This window comes from Ambystoma mexicanum, chromosome 12, assembly GCF_040938575.1.
Source record: "Ambystoma mexicanum isolate Mex_15411 chromosome 12, UKY_AmexF1_1, whole genome shotgun sequence".
Taxonomy (NCBI): domain Eukaryota; kingdom Metazoa; phylum Chordata; class Amphibia; order Caudata; family Ambystomatidae; genus Ambystoma; species Ambystoma mexicanum.
In genome coordinates this window covers 134,661,219-134,677,581 of record NC_090936.1, presented here as the reverse complement: position 1 = coordinate 134,677,581, position 16,363 = coordinate 134,661,219, and the positions used below count along the sequence as shown (strand labels likewise).

Sequence of the window (16,363 nt, the reverse complement as noted above, 5' to 3'; positions counted from 1 at the left end):
TATTTTGTAATTTAATAACCAGTTTATGAGTTTATGAGGAACAAAAATACGGAAGATGGAATTGTACTTTATCACCTTGCCGTAGGTGTCAATGGACTGGAACAGTCTAGGAGGGAGCCTGTGGGATCAAAACAAAATAATCCACAGTCACGACGTGGCTGCTAGGTTCCATGCATTGGATAATGAATAGACCCCAAATTATGTGTCATTCATCTATGCAGACAGAGTATGTTAAAACCACACTACATCATTCAATCTCAGTGTATATCTCTCAATCTCCTTCGTATGTAGCCATCATGGCATCTAGGGCTAGAGTGTAGGCTACAGTATTTTAGGTCTTAAGTCAATAATCATGGGTACATGTGAATCATTCATAAACACGTCTTGAACAAATGTGCTCTTGGGTCAATGGAGATCAAACGTTGTAAATTCATGCACATATAAAGGAAGGCTTGCCCTCTATTTGCTTCCCTGGAGAGTCGAAGAAAAGGTGACTATGTCTTAGTTGGAGGCACAATTCGACTACCCAGTCCCATGCTGTTAATCTGTGGGGTAATATAAAGATGTGACAGTATTACTCATATTGAAGGCACCAGGTTTTGTGGTGCCTCTACTTGCAGTGCCACTGATTTGGTTGCCGGTGATTTTTTGGCACTTCTAATGCATTTTAGGTATTTTGAAAATTATGTAAAACTTGTAAAGGGGAGGGCCAGGAGTTACTGCTCCTGAAGGGGGGCGAGTACTCCCTATCCAGCGTGACATAGTCCCATGGCTTTAGAAAACTTAAGTCAAAGATTGTGTGAAACCCCAAAGGAGGTCCCAAAAGCTTACCAGCATACACCTTCCTAGGTGTGTGGTACGGCTGTAATGTCCGATGCGAATGTGACCGCAAATCTATCGCATTCGCTGTTTATAAAGAAAGGAGAGCGTAGAGCCTTCCGTTCGCTTCCGTGTCACGTGATAGATGCAGACGAGTCACGCGCACGTGTTTCAGTTGATCGCATAGGCGGCCCGAACGTCGGGCGAGTCACGCTAAACCTGTTCGGGCTATGGAAGGTGCGGTACACCTTTCACGTGACATGCGTTCTCACTCGTGTTGGCGTAGTCAGCCCAGAAGTCTGGCTAATCTACTAGGACTAGGTCAGGTACTATGTATCAGGGTGGATCAACGTAAATATCCACCGATCTCAGACAGATCAAGGTCCCATAGATATTTTTTTCACAGGACTAAATGATAGGTTAGTTAATCATCGCTAAGGAATGCCAGGGTATGTTTTCATCCAGACCAACCTTGTCAGTTTTTAAACGGAAAACCCATTTTTGTTCACGTTTCAGTAGGAGGTGGCTCATGTCCCCTCCTCTTCTTGGGCATCCATTGGTGCATTTTCCCAGTGGGTCCTAATGCATGATAGGTGCTTTTGGATCAGTTTTTTGATTGGCCTAGTAGTCATGCCTATGTATTTTTTATTACAGGGGCACTTTATCATGTAGATTAGATGTATTACAATTAGTTAAGGAGACCTGTTTCCACGGTGTCCTTAGGCCAAGGTCCAAAGTTTTGGTGTGTTTAGTAAATGTACATACATTGCACTGACCGCACGGTGTGTGGCCCTGTGGAGCTGAATTGTTCCACAAGGTGGTCTGCCCAGTGGCCTCTAAGGCTGGTGTGTATGAATGTATCAGTGTATCTTTTTTAAGTTTTTTCATTTTTTCATGGCAAATCGTGGTAATGGTAACGTGACAGGCCTTACATTAAGTATTGGCCACAGTTTGATGATTTCCCTTTTGATAAGGTTGATTTTGTTTGAATAACTAAAGACTGCTGTAATGGTTTTTTCTCTAGCTGGTTGTGTTTTTTGTTGCAAGGTTATACCCCGAGGGATATTTCTTGCACGTTTCCTTGCTGTTCTCACAGTTTTCTTGGGATATCCGCGTTCTAATAAGCGGTCTGTGAGTCCATGTGCTTGTACATCATACTCCTGTGTAGTTGAACAATTATGCCTATATCGTAAAAACTGACCAAATGGTAAGTTTTCACGAAGGCTCCTTGGATGAAAGCTGGTGTAATCCAGTAGGGAGTTGCGATCAGTTGGTTTCCGAAATACTGTGGTTACCAGACAGCCTAATTTTGGTGTGATTTCCACATCAAGAAAATGGATGATTTCTTTCGAAATGCTGTGTGTAAATTTGAGATATCTATCTCTTGAGTTGAGCCAAGTCATAAATTCTTTAAATCTTGTTTCTGTTCCCGTAAAGATGACCAAAACATCATCTATATACCGCATCCATAGAGTGACGTGTGTTCTGAAAAGATTAGATGGCTGGTATATGTGAGCCTCCTCAAATTCGGCAACATATAAATTTGCCAGAGACGGGGCAAATGTAGCACCCAATGCGGTGCCTGAGCATTGCTCATAAAAAGATTCTTTATACAGAAAGAAATTCTTGGTAAGAGCTAGCTCCGCAAGTTGTAGTATAAGCCCTATGGTAACCTCTGGGGGAGTCACTAAGTCTCTCAAGACTTTTTCCACTATCTCAAGGGTCGCCGCCTGAGGAATATTGGTGTAAAGGGCTTTTACGCATTTTAGGAATTAGTGGCCTCAGAAAAATACACAAGGGGATATCTCCACCCCCGGGGAGACCTATTGTTGCCGGGATCGACTCCATTCTAGAGCCACTCTCCCAATTTGTAGATTTTCTTCTGAGGCCACTAATTCCTAAAATGCGTTCTTACACCAAGGACACCATGAGTATTTTAAATACGCTTCAAGCTGTGTCTTTTGATCCAGCTACTCAATTTTTGGTGACATTGGACATAGAAGCCCTTTACACCAATATTCCTCAGCCGGCGACCGTTGAGATAGTGGAAAAAGTCTTGAGAGACCTAGTGACTCCCCCAGAGGTTCCCACAGGGCTTATACTACAACTTGCGGAGCTAGCACTTACCAAGAATTTCTTTCTGTATAAAGAATCTTTTTATGAGCAATGCTCAGGCACCGCAATGGGTGCTACATTTGCCCCGTCTCTGGTCAATTTATATGTTGCCGAATTTGAGGAGACTCACATATACCAGCCATCTAATCTTTTCAGAACACAAGTCACTCTATGGACGCGGTATATAGATGATGTTTTGGTCATCTTTACGGTAACAGAAACAAGATTTAAAGAATTTATGACTTGGCTCAACTCAAGAGATAGATATCTCAAATTTACACACAGCATTTCGAAAGAAATCATCCATTTTCTTGACGTGGAAATCACACCAAAATTAGGCTGTCTGGTCACCACAGTCTTTCGGAAATCAACTGATCGCAACTCCCTACTGGATTACACCAGCTTTCATCCAAGGAGTCTTCGTGAAAACTTACCATTTGGTCAGTTTTTACGATATAGGCGTATTTGTTCAACTACACAGGAGTATGATGTACAAGCACATGGAATCACAGACCGCTTATTAGAACGCGGATATCCCAAGAAAACTGTGAGAGCAGCAAGGAAACGCGCAAGAAATATCCCTCGGGATATAACCTTGCAACAAAAAACACAACCAGCTGAAGAAAAAAAGATTACAGCAGTCTTTAGTTCTTCAAACAAAATCAACCTTATCAAAAGGGAAATCATCAAACTGTGGCCAATACTTAATGTAGGGCCTGTCACGTTACCATTACCACGATTTGCCATGAAAAAAGAAACAACTTAAGAGATACATTCATACAAACCAGCCTTAGGGGCCACTGGGCAGACCACCTTGTGGAACAATTCAGCTCTACAGGGCCACACACCTTGCGGTCAGTGCAATGTATGTACATTTACTAAATGCACCAAAACTTTGGACCTTGGCCTAAGGACACCGTGGAAACAGGTCTCCTTAACTAATTGTAATACATCTAATGTAATCTACATGATAAAGTGCCCCTGTGATAAAAAATACATAGGCATGACTACTAGGCCAATCAAAAAACGGATCTAAGAGCACCTACCATGCATTAGGAGCCACTGGGAAAATGCACCAATGGTTGACCATTTCATTAGGTTGAATCATCTGGCCACTGAAATTGAGTGTACAAACATAGAAAAAGTCAGATGCCCAAGAAGAGGAGGGGACATGAGCCACCTCCTACTGAAACATTAATAAAAATGGGTTTTCCGTTTAAAAACTGACAATGTTGGTCTGAATGAAAACCTACCCTGGCATTCCTTAGCGATGATTAACTAACCTATCATTTAGTCCTGTGAAGTAAATATCTATGGGACCTCGATCTGTCTGAGATCGGTGGATATTTACGTTGATCCACCCTGATACATAGTACCTGACTTAGTCCCAGTAGATTAGCCTGACTTCTGGGCTGACTACGCCAACACGAGTGAGAACGCATGTCACATGAAAGGTGTACCGCACTTTCCATAGCCCGAACAGGTTTAGCGTGACTCACCCGACGTTCGGGCTGCCTATGCGATCAACTGAAACACGTGCACGTGACTCGTCTGCATCTATCACGTGACACGGAAACGAACGGAAGGCTCTACGCTCTCCTTTCTTTATAAACAGCGAATGAAATAGATTTGCAGTCGCATTCGCATCGGCCATTACAGCCGTACCACACACCTAGGAAGGTGTATGCTGGTAAGCTTTTTGGACCTCCTTTGGGGTTTCACACAATCTTGACTCCTGGCCCTCCTCTTTAGAAGTTTTCCATAATTTTCAAAATACCTAAAATGCATTAGAAGTGTCAAAAATTCACCGACAACCAAATCAGTGGCACTACAGGTAGAGGCACCACAAAACCTGGTGCCTTCAATATGAGTAATACTGTCAGATCTTTATATTACCCCAGAGATTAACAGCATGGGACTGGGTGTTACGCTCACCTGGCTCCCACAGGGGCGTCCGTCGGACCCGGACTGCTGCGGCCTCCACCCACGTGACGCGTAGTGCAGCGATGACTGACTGGATCTGCCCTCCTAATCTTGTCAGCTTGACCCGTAGAAATATTCTCCTACAACTGGAGAGATGGATTTAGCCACTTGTGGATTCAAGTGATAGCACACCCACTGTCCTCCCCACTAATCACCTCTGAAGCGCCCTCTCAGCAATCTCACCTTAAGTTCTTGAAGGATGAGCCCTCCATCCTGCGAAGCACGCAGGGGCGCGTTGATGACCAGTTACTTCACTGGCCTGAGGATATTGGAAGAGTTGTAGACGAATCCTGACTCCAAAAGGTCCCGGTGAAGAGGTGTAAGTATATAGTTCGTAAGAGTTCAAAATGTCTGGAGTTCACTCCTGTCCAATTCCTCTTTTATCTTGCAGCTTTGAAGATTGACAGCTGAAAGCGCTCCGGTAAAAGTCTGTGTTACCCAACACTGTCCGGTAAATAATGCCAAGGGTTAAACTTCTTGCTTTCTCCTTATTTTACAGGTGCGGCATAAGAAGATGTGGAGTGCTGATGAATTATACCTCCGGCGGTAAAATCAGGTAAGCATATGGCGGCTAAAGAGATTGTCTCAGTCTGTTCTCTCTGCTCACCTTGTTGTTTCTTGTCCCCCTTAGGTGCCGGGATTCGGCGATGTAAGGATGGAGACAGCGCCGGATCGAAGAGATGCTGCGTGGAACGGTGAGTATGGCGCGGTGCTGCTGCTGGCGATGCGACGCGTTTAAAACAAAGTCTTTCCTCTGGTTTGAAGATGCGATGAATCCGGAATCAGGTAATAATTCAGGTATTACTCTTGTTCTAACCTTTGCTTCTTTCTAGGTGCTCCAGGTTCGAGGCGGGCGTGGCAGAAGGCTGGATGCTGCTGCTGGCACGGTGAATGTTACGCTGCTGGATGCAGAATGACGCGAAGCGTGTGCTGCTCTTCGGGCGTGGTTTAAATAGCGCTCAAAGTAGTCCCAGGTAGGTATTCCTCCCCGACCACACCCAAGTAACAAAATAGTCCCTAAGGTAAAGTAGTCCCTTCCAGGCCTCACATGGGCTTGGATCTTCTTGCAGCATGGTCTGCATCAGGTAAGTGTGCACTTATGAGCCTGGCGCCTAAGGCAGGGGTTGCTGGGTTTTCTCAAGGCAACATGATGCCTGCTCCCGGGGCTGATGCACGTGGTCTGGATGCCCGGGGGTATGCATGATGACACTGGGTAGTCGAATTGTGCCTCCAACTAAGGCATAGTCACCTTTTCTTCGACTCTCAAGGGAAGCAAATAGAGGGTGAGTCCTTCCTTTATATGTGCATGTATTTACAACGTTTGATCTCCATTGACCCAAGAGCAAATTTGTTCAAGACGTGTTTATGAATGATTCACATGTACCCATGATTATTGACTTAAGACCTAGAATACTGTAGCCCACACTCTGGCCCTAGATGCCATGATGGCTACATACGAAGGAGATTGAGAGATATACACTGAGATTGAATGATGTAGTGTGGTTTTAACAGACTGTCTGCATAGATGAATGACACATAATTTGGGGTCTATTCATTATCCAATGCATGGAACCTAGCAGCCGTGTTGTGACTGTGGATTATTTTGTTTTGATCCCACAGGCTCCCTCCTAGACTGTTCCTGTCCATTGACACCTATGGCAAGGTGGTAAAGTACAATTCCATCTTCTGTATTTTTGTTCCTCATAAACTGGTTGTTAAAATACAAAATACACCAGTTCTGAGGAAGCTAAGACTGTCCTGATGAATGTGGTTGTAATGAAGTCATGCCACTGAAACCGGTCGACAGTGTTTGCTACATCTAAAAAAGGCAGCAGTTAGCCTATTTGTGATTGTTTGAGCAAACCTTTTTACATTGTCCGACTCCCCTCTAATTAAAACGAGCCTTGGAAGGGAAGTTGTGACTGTATTGTCTTTGTGCTTAAAGAAAAAGGATTTTCTCCCTTTTTCAATTGTTTTTGTGTCTTTTTAACCCTAGCAATCCAGGGTCAGTGTGACAAATCTGTGGGCTATTAAAGGACTGTTTACCCCATTAGCTGCCAACAAGTTTTTGGAGGGATATATATCCTCTTCAATACCCCTGGTGCGCTTTTTCTTTTAAATTACAGTTTCTTCCAATTTGTACTAGATCTGGAAGAAAGTGGTATAGGACCTACAAGGCTGGATGTATTACACACTGTAGAAGTTGGTAATTTGACTCTTATTCTGTCACTTTTAGACAGGCGTTGTAACACTGCAACCTAGTTAAGAGCGCACTTTAGGCAGGGATAGTATATTTCTTGTTCTATCCTTCTGTCTTCTGCCACAGCCTTGTCTTTACATCTTGAAATTGTAGTCCTTACCACAGTTGTTTGGGTTGTGCCGACTGGATCTCCCTTGGTTCTTACTTGGCTGCTAATAACACAGATGTATATTGCCCATCTATTGTGTGAACATAATCTACTAAGGGTAGTATCCTGTTAACTTTGTAGAGTTGCCCTCTTGTCTATCTATAATTTAACAGCCCTTAACCATTTTACAAACTTTGATCCCTTCCTTTTCAGCTGGATTATACAGTGACCTGTGCTGTATGCACGAGATCTGAAGCAGGTGATATTCACATCCATAAAAAGAAATCTCAGGTGAGTGCTTGGCTGCAGTTCAGTTTCCTACAGCCATTAAAAATTACCAAACGCATTAGGGTTCAGCGCTTCACATTGTTTCTGCATTTCCAATTCGTTCTCATTCCTCTCACTTCAAATTTCTCTCCTAGATCCTCTCGCTAAAGGCATTCATTTTTCTCTTAGAAATGAATAATGATATGAAGAATTACTTTCTTTCTAACACACCCCACAAACTGAACTGTCTTCAGGCCCTTAAATAGTTCTTATTACCGAGCTCAGTGTTGCTTCAAAATACTTGATGGATGGTGGGTTCAGTTGGCATTTTGGCATTACTGGTGTTCAAACTGGTGACGAGCTGGCCTCTAGGTGGGCGCTTAAATCAGTAAGCTTTCTTACCGGTAAATGTTTTGTAAAGTTATGGAATGTGCTTTAGATATTGTCCTGGAGTGGATAACGTAGTAAAGTTAGAAGCTCTGATCATTTATTTGCATTTCATCCCTTTTGAAGGTGGTTGGCTAATTAACCTATGAGCTGCAGATACATAAAGCCAACTTCCATTCTGCAGTTCAAGTATTGGATGTTTCGTGAACTGACTTGTAAAACGTAAAGTTTGGAAATGCCTGATCTCAAGCTTCTTAACTATTGGCAATTCTTCTGGCTAACATTCCATTTCATGTTCCACAGTTTGTGCCATTACAGGTGTGGTAAATAACAAGCATTGCGTCAAGGAACTAATTCAGCTTTAATGAGTAGGCATCCCCTCCTCCGCATAGGAACTCATCTATCTCCAGACATGGATTGGCCTGGTTGGACCTGAGCAGCTTGATTTCCTGGGTGAAGGGAGCAATACACCTCACACCTAAGCAGACTGCCTCCCACGAAAGGAGAATCAATAAGAATTCTAAAAAGGTGTTGATTAAAATGTACTGGCTTAAGTATTTCAAACCACTGGACATTCCTGTAGGTAGCATGGCATCTTGTCTTATTTTGGATGGGCCACTACAGTCTCTGGAAATGCTGTCCTCTCTGCCCTCCCTCCCGTGTGGCCTTTTGGGCTGTACTACAAATGTGAACCACATTTCTGTAGTTTTAAAAGTTGCAGTGCCTCACTTGAATACTTTGATGTCTTGCCTAAGAAGCCCATCATCGCTACACCCCCTCTTGCTTTACTGACATGTTAGTAATATACTTTGGTGCAAAACTTGTTTAATGGATTGCATCCTCTCACAAGTTCCTCATTTTACATCTTCATTCTGCAGCACAGCTGTAATCGAAAACATTTTTCAAGCAGTGTAGTGTTACTTTGTTCTACAGTCCTTGACAGCTCACCTCCTTGGCCTCAGAAATAACATCAGCATTGCATATAAAGCACACAACTCCTCACTCCAACACCCCCTGTCCCCCAATTTCTCAAAAGATTTCTCCTTGAGAGAACGTTTGCCCAGCAATATGCCCAGTACACGGAAGGCCTTGAGTTTCAAGCATTGCAAGGACTGCACTTCTAAAATGTTGATCCCTGGTTCCATAACCGGTGCCTCTGATGCCTGGGGTAGGGGCACGGTGTGGCAGAGTGTGGTCCCGACCAGGCTACAAACCCGAAAGCCTTTCAGGCAATGTCAGTGAAGCTGACTCTCTAACAACCCATCTGAATCGCCCTTGGTTACTTAATCCCTCAGAGAGCAGATTTTTTGAAGAGGGTAAACTAAGCCACCCCACAGAGCCAACTTCTGCAAAGACGCTCCCACCTGCTCCCCAAGAGAGAATCACAAAATAAACACAAGATACACCATAAACGGTCTCACTTGAATGGGGAATCCCACCACTCATATTTGTCCTTGTTGCATAAGAAGAAAAAACTTGTGATTCGCCTGAACACTAGGTTAACATTGCACACCAATTAATCTTTATTTGAATAAGGAGAGTTGTTCAGAAAGCACGCAAAAGCTGTTGTGCAAACTGATACTTCCTCAGCGGCACCAGTGATGGCGCCTAGGCCTTGAGCGCATTCGAAGGTGAGTAGTGACACCTCCAAAGTCAGTAGACGCTCGCTTGATAGCTTGGCTCCTGCCTCGTCAAATAAGAGCCATCGGGATCTTTCGATATCAATGTCTGCATCAATTTGGACTAATAGATCTCTCAAAGCCTTGACACTTTGGAAGGCCATTCCACCCCGACTCATGCAGCAGGCCTCCATATAAGCGTTACACATTCAAATCTATCTAATTCAACACCTTTTATCTTTCTGTGTGTATCATTTATGCACTATTTGAGTGCAGAGGCAGGTGGCTTCACAGAAACCAGAAAATCTTGATTATCTGCCTGGATTAAATTGCAGGCCGCAGAGAAACAGTCTGAAAGCAAGACATTTGCTCTCTGAGCTGTGTGCCATGAAAGTTTTCAGAAACACTCAACACACCAGAAGATAACAAACGGTTCCTGTTGTTCAACTTCTGCTGTGTTTTTTGTCTAGAAGCTCATGGAAAGAAATGTGCATTCATATTTATACTCCTAGCATGTTAGGGTCCTGTCAGTATACACGTAGCAGTAAGATAAACAATTAGCTCATTATCATTATTCCTGGGCCCAACCAAGCCAGGATTGCCCTTAAATGTAGTTGTACCATTGGGAATTATCTTTTGTAACAAATTACGTTTTTTTTTAAATTAAATTCTTGCTTGCATTGTACAAAAGTATTTTTATGATTTCCTGTGTTGCATGCATTCATCGTCAAGAAGCACCTATGTGGTGTGTTCATCCACATTAATGTGTAGGAAAAGGCTTTCCACAAATGTAATGCACTGGCTACACAACTGTTTTGTTTCTAATGTGTTCTATTTATTTTAAAGTTTAGTCATGTTTTGGTTGTGTGTCGCATACATTTTAAATTTTTCTGCAGGTAAACCACTTACTCTTACAATTTTTAATTTACACTCTAATTATGGAATGTGTATAAAATACTCCCGGCTCAACCTTACGAGGCACACGTGAGTATGGTGGAATGTCTAGTTAAACATTAACCAAAGTGAACCTGGAGCCAATGTGGTAAATGGTACTATAAATGGTCAGCGGCAGCCGGGCCTTCCTCAAGTTTAAGTGATTGCCATTACACCAATCACGGGGTTCAAAGCCTCTTTCAGATCTTCAAGACTACAGTTCAAACACTCCAACCCTGACTCTCCAACCTGTGCAAGTTCTGTGACAAACTAAAGAAAAATGATAGTTGCATTTGTAAGTGGAATAGAAACTAAGCAAGATTTGTCCTTGTAGAGGTGATCCAAATGGGTATTTAACTTTATGTAGCCGTTCATGCAGTCTTTCTTCAACTTGTAAGCACTGATTATTATTGCCTCTGTCGATAATTTACCAACCGCTGAAGGATGCAATGTTAACTGCCCACCCATCATTTGACCATGAGGTTCTTTGCATGAGTGTTAGTTTTCATCTGTTCCATTGGTGAGTGGGTGGTTGTGCTACTGCACTTTGTGCTTTAACTTTTAATTGTGAGCAAAAACTGATTTCTGTCAAAGTGATAACTGCAGTTGTATGAGAATGATTTCCATACAGTTAACCTTTTGCAGGTCTCGTCTGGATGATGCATAACTTTACTCTCTTGCGAAGGAGAAAACTCATTTTGACTCCCTTGAAATTGCATTTGCTCTCAAAGTTTAAAAAGGAGCAAAATAGTCCCACCTCAAAATATTACATGGAGCACTGCAAAGGGATGTTGTAGATACTTACACTCTGATTCCTAGGGAACTTTTCATACAATGCAGGATATATTTCATGACGACTTGGATGTAGCCTGTATGGTCTAAAGCAAATGTCTGTGAATCGAGAGCACCTTTCAGGGGAATTTCTCTCTTGGGACATTGATATAGCTGGGTTTTAGGCTGATCTAAGGGGCTCCAGTATTCTAGATGCTTCTTCAGAGCTGGATTTTATACAGCTCTTGCCCCACGTCCATCTGAATGCAGCCTTCCGTAAAACAACGGAAAAGATATTGGAGAGATTGAGCCCTGGTATCCCATCGAAGGCAGCAGCCCAGTACAAACTTGCAAAGATCTTAGGGCTGCCAAATGAAACGGTGTTCTTTTAATGCTACCTTAACATTTTCATCGTTGGCTATTTGGCAGCACCTCAGCGCCACCGGTAGACAAAGAACTCACTAACAAATACAAAGCCGTACCATGAGACTGCATTTTCCTGTCAAAACATCTAAATCTATTAATAGTCCAGGTTTATACTGTGGAGTTAAAATCTTCCTCCTTTCCCATACTCGCATCTGATAAGTCAAACAAAACACTTGTGTTGGAGGGAAAAAAAACTTTGCATCCAAGGCTTTAAAAAACATAAGTACTCCATGCATCCTGGCAAAATACAGCCACCACCTTTGTGCAAACACTGCTGAAGTACAGGTGGGAGAGCCATAGTATTCATGGGTAGGGCCGAGCTGGTACAATGATGGCCAGGTAAGTCTTGAATGGATCTCAGACGTAACATCATTTAAGTTGAGAGAAGCTGATGGACATGTATAGAGCAACCCACCTATTCCTTAAGAGTATCCACAAGCATCAGTTTATTGTGTTCATTAAGTGCACTCCTTTACTAAGGTCTGTGAAAAACCTGAAGGTGTCTCCCTAGCTAGTCCCCAGGGATCTGTCATCGAGGTGGCCAGGACACGGCCATCGCTATTGGATCCAGTTCCTTGGGGTGGACCAGTGAGGGAGGATCACCTGGATGGGGTTTCTAGGGGATTGGGACAACAACGGGTGAGACGCAGTATCCCCCCCTTCTTTCAACACCTTTTCCCCATTTTACCACGTAGGATATTCTAAAACACTGCCTCCCCTTTTCCAACACAAACACTTTCGCACAACACAAAAGACAACGGACTAACACCAGTGCCATTTACCTGACATGTCCCAGTACAAGGGTCAGGCAAAGTCAGTCAATTGACCAGAATCACACACACCTGATGGCCCTTTCCCTACCCCACAGGGATAAAAGGTCGAGCACGAGAGCACAGGACGAGCAAAACAGACCACACAACGTGAGAGCTAACTCAGCACGGCAGTTCAAGGGGAGACGAAAGAAGGTGCATACTGAGAGTGTGACAATGAGAGAACTGACCTTGCCCTTTCCGATCAGGGATCTGAAACATCTGCATACAGAAACATAAGACCGCGAACAAAGGCCAGCATGTGTTGCAGCAGATGTCAATGGGTGACGAGTCCCTCCTCTGCTTATAACCAAGCCAGAGAGAGACGCTGGTCTCCAGGGTACCAAACTTGACACGAAGGAGAAGAAAGCCAAACAGTCCATCACAACCAGTGAGTCGAGGGGAGAGTTGAAAAAAAATAGTAAGCAGCTAATCTGAACTTTGAAAGGTTTAAAGGAACTACTGAGAAAGAGGGAGAAAACCTGCAACAGAGGTATCGGCACCACGTGGGTGCTCACGCAGGAAACTCTAGGCGATTACCCGATGGTAGAAACTACCGTAGCCAGAAGGCCTTGGAAAGAGGCGAAGAGAGGTCAAAGTGGTTGTACCGCTGAATGTCTTTGACCGACAGAGGATTTTGAAAGCTTAGGTAAATGAATCCTACATGGTGAAAATTAACATATGAACAGTGTGTTGACAGGAATGAACCCAGCAGAGGGAAGCTGACAACCAGATTAGTGTGTTGATCGAAGTTAACCCGACCAAGAGGTGTGCACAGTTAACTGTTTGTGAAAGTTGGCGACAGTGAACCCGGCAGAGGGAAGCAGACAACCAGGGGCAAAGCCTGAACTGTTTAAAAAGAAATTAAGATTTGTGAATGCAAGACCAGCGGAAGTGAATTGACCCCCTTGTCAGTTGGGTCTAAGCCCGGGCCGCGGGAGATGCAGGGGTGAAAAGTAAACACCCAGAGTTAATTTAGAAAAGGAATTGTTTAGTTGTTTTGTGGAATACGACTGGTGAGGGGTTTGCGCCCGGAAGAGGGGGACCCAGGGATGAAGCAGTCACCCAAAGTATATGTGGACCAGAATTTTGTGTTTGTTGAATACATCAGGTCATCGAAGGCAAGAGACTTTTATTGAAAAGAGACTTAACCATTGAAGAACCAGATAGCTTATATGGAACTGTCGACTTGTGCTGGGAAGGCTCAAGTGTGTGCAGTGCTCGGATGATCCACCTTGTCCTGTGCTCAAAACGTATGGAAGGGATACCCCTGGCAATCACATGCTGACTTATCATTTTGTGAACATTTCTTTCTTTATTGAAAGCTTTACACCACACTTCTTTTTGTATTTAGAGTAAGGATTTATAATAGGTTTTTCTTAGTATAGGCCCTTTTATTTTGACACAACGCCACAAGGACTGCCTTTATTTTCATTTGATGGTCGAAGTTTGCTCCCATCTTAGATTTGGGTTTAGGTTAGGCATTTTTTCACCCTGCATTCACAGGTTAATAAACACCCTTGGACTGCGATCACTTGTCTGTCTTTACTGTTGCCAACACGAGCTCCGTACATATGGTTGAAATCGCTATGCAGAGCGGTGGGCACCACGTTTTGACTGAATTCTGCTTATACCAGATAATTGAAATTGATATTCCACAGCAGTGGTTCTTTAAGTAATTCTTCAGGGAGCTGACTGTAGAGGAGTCCAGAGTCACCTGGACTCAAATAACCGCAAGGCAGAAAGCTAGATGTGGCTCATGTAGCTAAGCAGTCGCTAGCAAACCGTACCCCCAAATGAGGTTACTGTAGATTATTGTGGAAAGTATATAAAAGGATTTAATCAAAAATTAGTTCTTATAGATGATGAATTCATTCAAAGTTAAAGAACAAATTCCTTAGCGTGATTCATTCACACTTTTTCAAAAAACGTAATTGTTTACTCTTAAATCGGAGGCCAGCATTCACTCGAGTCTGTATATAGGGATTCATTGCAAATGCATTTTGGAGTAGACTCACTCCTTCATCAGGGCGATTCCTTATGTTAACAACTAATTTTCAACACAGCAATTTAAATCAATAAACACAGGAAACCATTTTAGATGAAAACATAAAGGAAAATAACAATAAAAATGCATTACATACCAACAATCCATGTATCACAACGTTACCCAAGGGGAAAAAACAGAAAAAAACAATAAAAACAAAACCTGTAATAGGAGGTTTAGCCGCCATTGTCCAATTATTGTAATAGAAAGAATGTTTCAAATTTTACCTCAGTCCCAATATCATGGTATGTGACTGGCCAAAATATGTAGAAATTCACATGTGCACTGGAAGGAATAGGTTACAGGCATATGATTGTGATATTAGCCCTTTGACTATTTGACTATTACTGCGTCTATCTGTACAAGAAACAGTCAACACTTACTTTTGTGCTTCATACGATCAAATGATCGCTGTTCAAGACACGCTGCGGTACGCGTACAGTTAATAACAATGCCAACAATTGGCACGACAATGTTCAGAGTGCTGAAAGTAAATGCAAACAGCTTTTATAACTAAGGAGTTGCCTGCTAATGCATAAATATGTATTTGGCGTGCAGAGTCCTCTTACCCACTGCCATCGCCTGGCATGTTGTTATCAGGAGAGTGCATGTGATCATAACATGCTTACTATGGTATGGAGACCGGACGCCGTTACTGGGCACGCCCGTAGGCGTTTCCAAGCAAGCCGACGTGGGGCTCACTAAATCTGTTATGTGAACTGCCTAATGCAAAGCAAGAAATGCTTTTCAAAGTAGGCATATGCGTGTACGTCAAGAGGCTCTAACTAATGGAAATACAGGCCGTATTGTGGTTTATGTGTAAGCCCAAAACTAAGTCTTAGTAACTAGGCAACCGAGCTAGACGCTGTGGCATGCGCACACAGCGTCTCGCGTCCCAACCCACCCGGGTCTGAACAGGGGTTCGGAACCTGGATCCTCCTGGTCTGAACAGGTCCAAACAGTAGTTGCTCTTTTCTTTGTCTGCCCTTCACTTCCGTAGTGATGGCGTTCTTTCGTAGGATATTCCAAAACACTGCCACGCCCCCCTTTTCCAACACAAACACTTTTGCACAACACGAAAGACAACGGACTAACACCAGAGTCGTTTACCCGACATGTCCCAATACATGGGTCAGGCAATGTCGGGCAATTGAACAGAATCACACACACCTGATGGCCCTTTCCAATCCCCACAGGAATAAAAGGTGGAGCACAAGAGCACAGGACGTGCAAAGCAGACCACACAACGTGAGCGATAACTCAGCACGGCAGTTCAAGAGGAGGCGAAAGACAGCGAATACTGAGGGGGTTACAAGGAGAGAAGTGACCTTGCCCTTTCCAAACAAGGCCTGTGAAACCTCTGCAGACAGAAACATAAGGCCACAAACAAAGGCGAGCGGGTGTTGCAGCATCTTATAATGGTATATAAGACCCTCCTCTGCTTATAACCAAGCCGGGGAGAGACGCTGGTCTCTGTGGTACCAACCTTGACTCAAAGGAGACGAAAGCCAAGTGGTTCATCACAGCCAGTGAGTCGAGGGGAGAGTCGATAAGAAGCCGAACGGTGTTGAACAAAAAAGTAGCAAGCAGCTAATCTGAACTTTGAAAGGTTTAAAGGAACTATTGAGAAAGTGGGGGGAAACCTGCAACTGCAACTAGCCTGTCTGGTGTTGCCGCAATTCACCTGCCCTGTTTAAAATTGAATTTATCCTGCTGGATAATCTATTATGGTTGTGCTTGCGGCTGTTTGCTCCCACAAGGCGCATCTCCCCTTGTCTTCACCCCCCCCCACCTCCAAGTGCATTAGTGCTTGTCTGGCAAGTGTCCCCCCTCCACTTT

The 16,363-nt window shown here is 43.5% G+C and overlaps 1 protein-coding gene across 2 annotated transcripts in view; it reads left to right on the top strand.

The window, feature by feature from the left end:
* The window catches only part of KIAA0930 (KIAA0930 ortholog), a 1,042,143-nt gene that overhangs the window by 565,686 nt on the left and 460,094 nt on the right, over positions 1–16,363 (top strand). For both annotated transcript variants that reach the window (XM_069628175.1, XM_069628174.1), the window contains exon 4: positions 7,479–7,556. In XM_069628175.1, the coding sequence (XP_069484276.1) occupies positions 7,479–7,556 (78 nt within the window). The remainder of the gene's footprint in view (positions 1–7,478; positions 7,557–16,363) is intronic.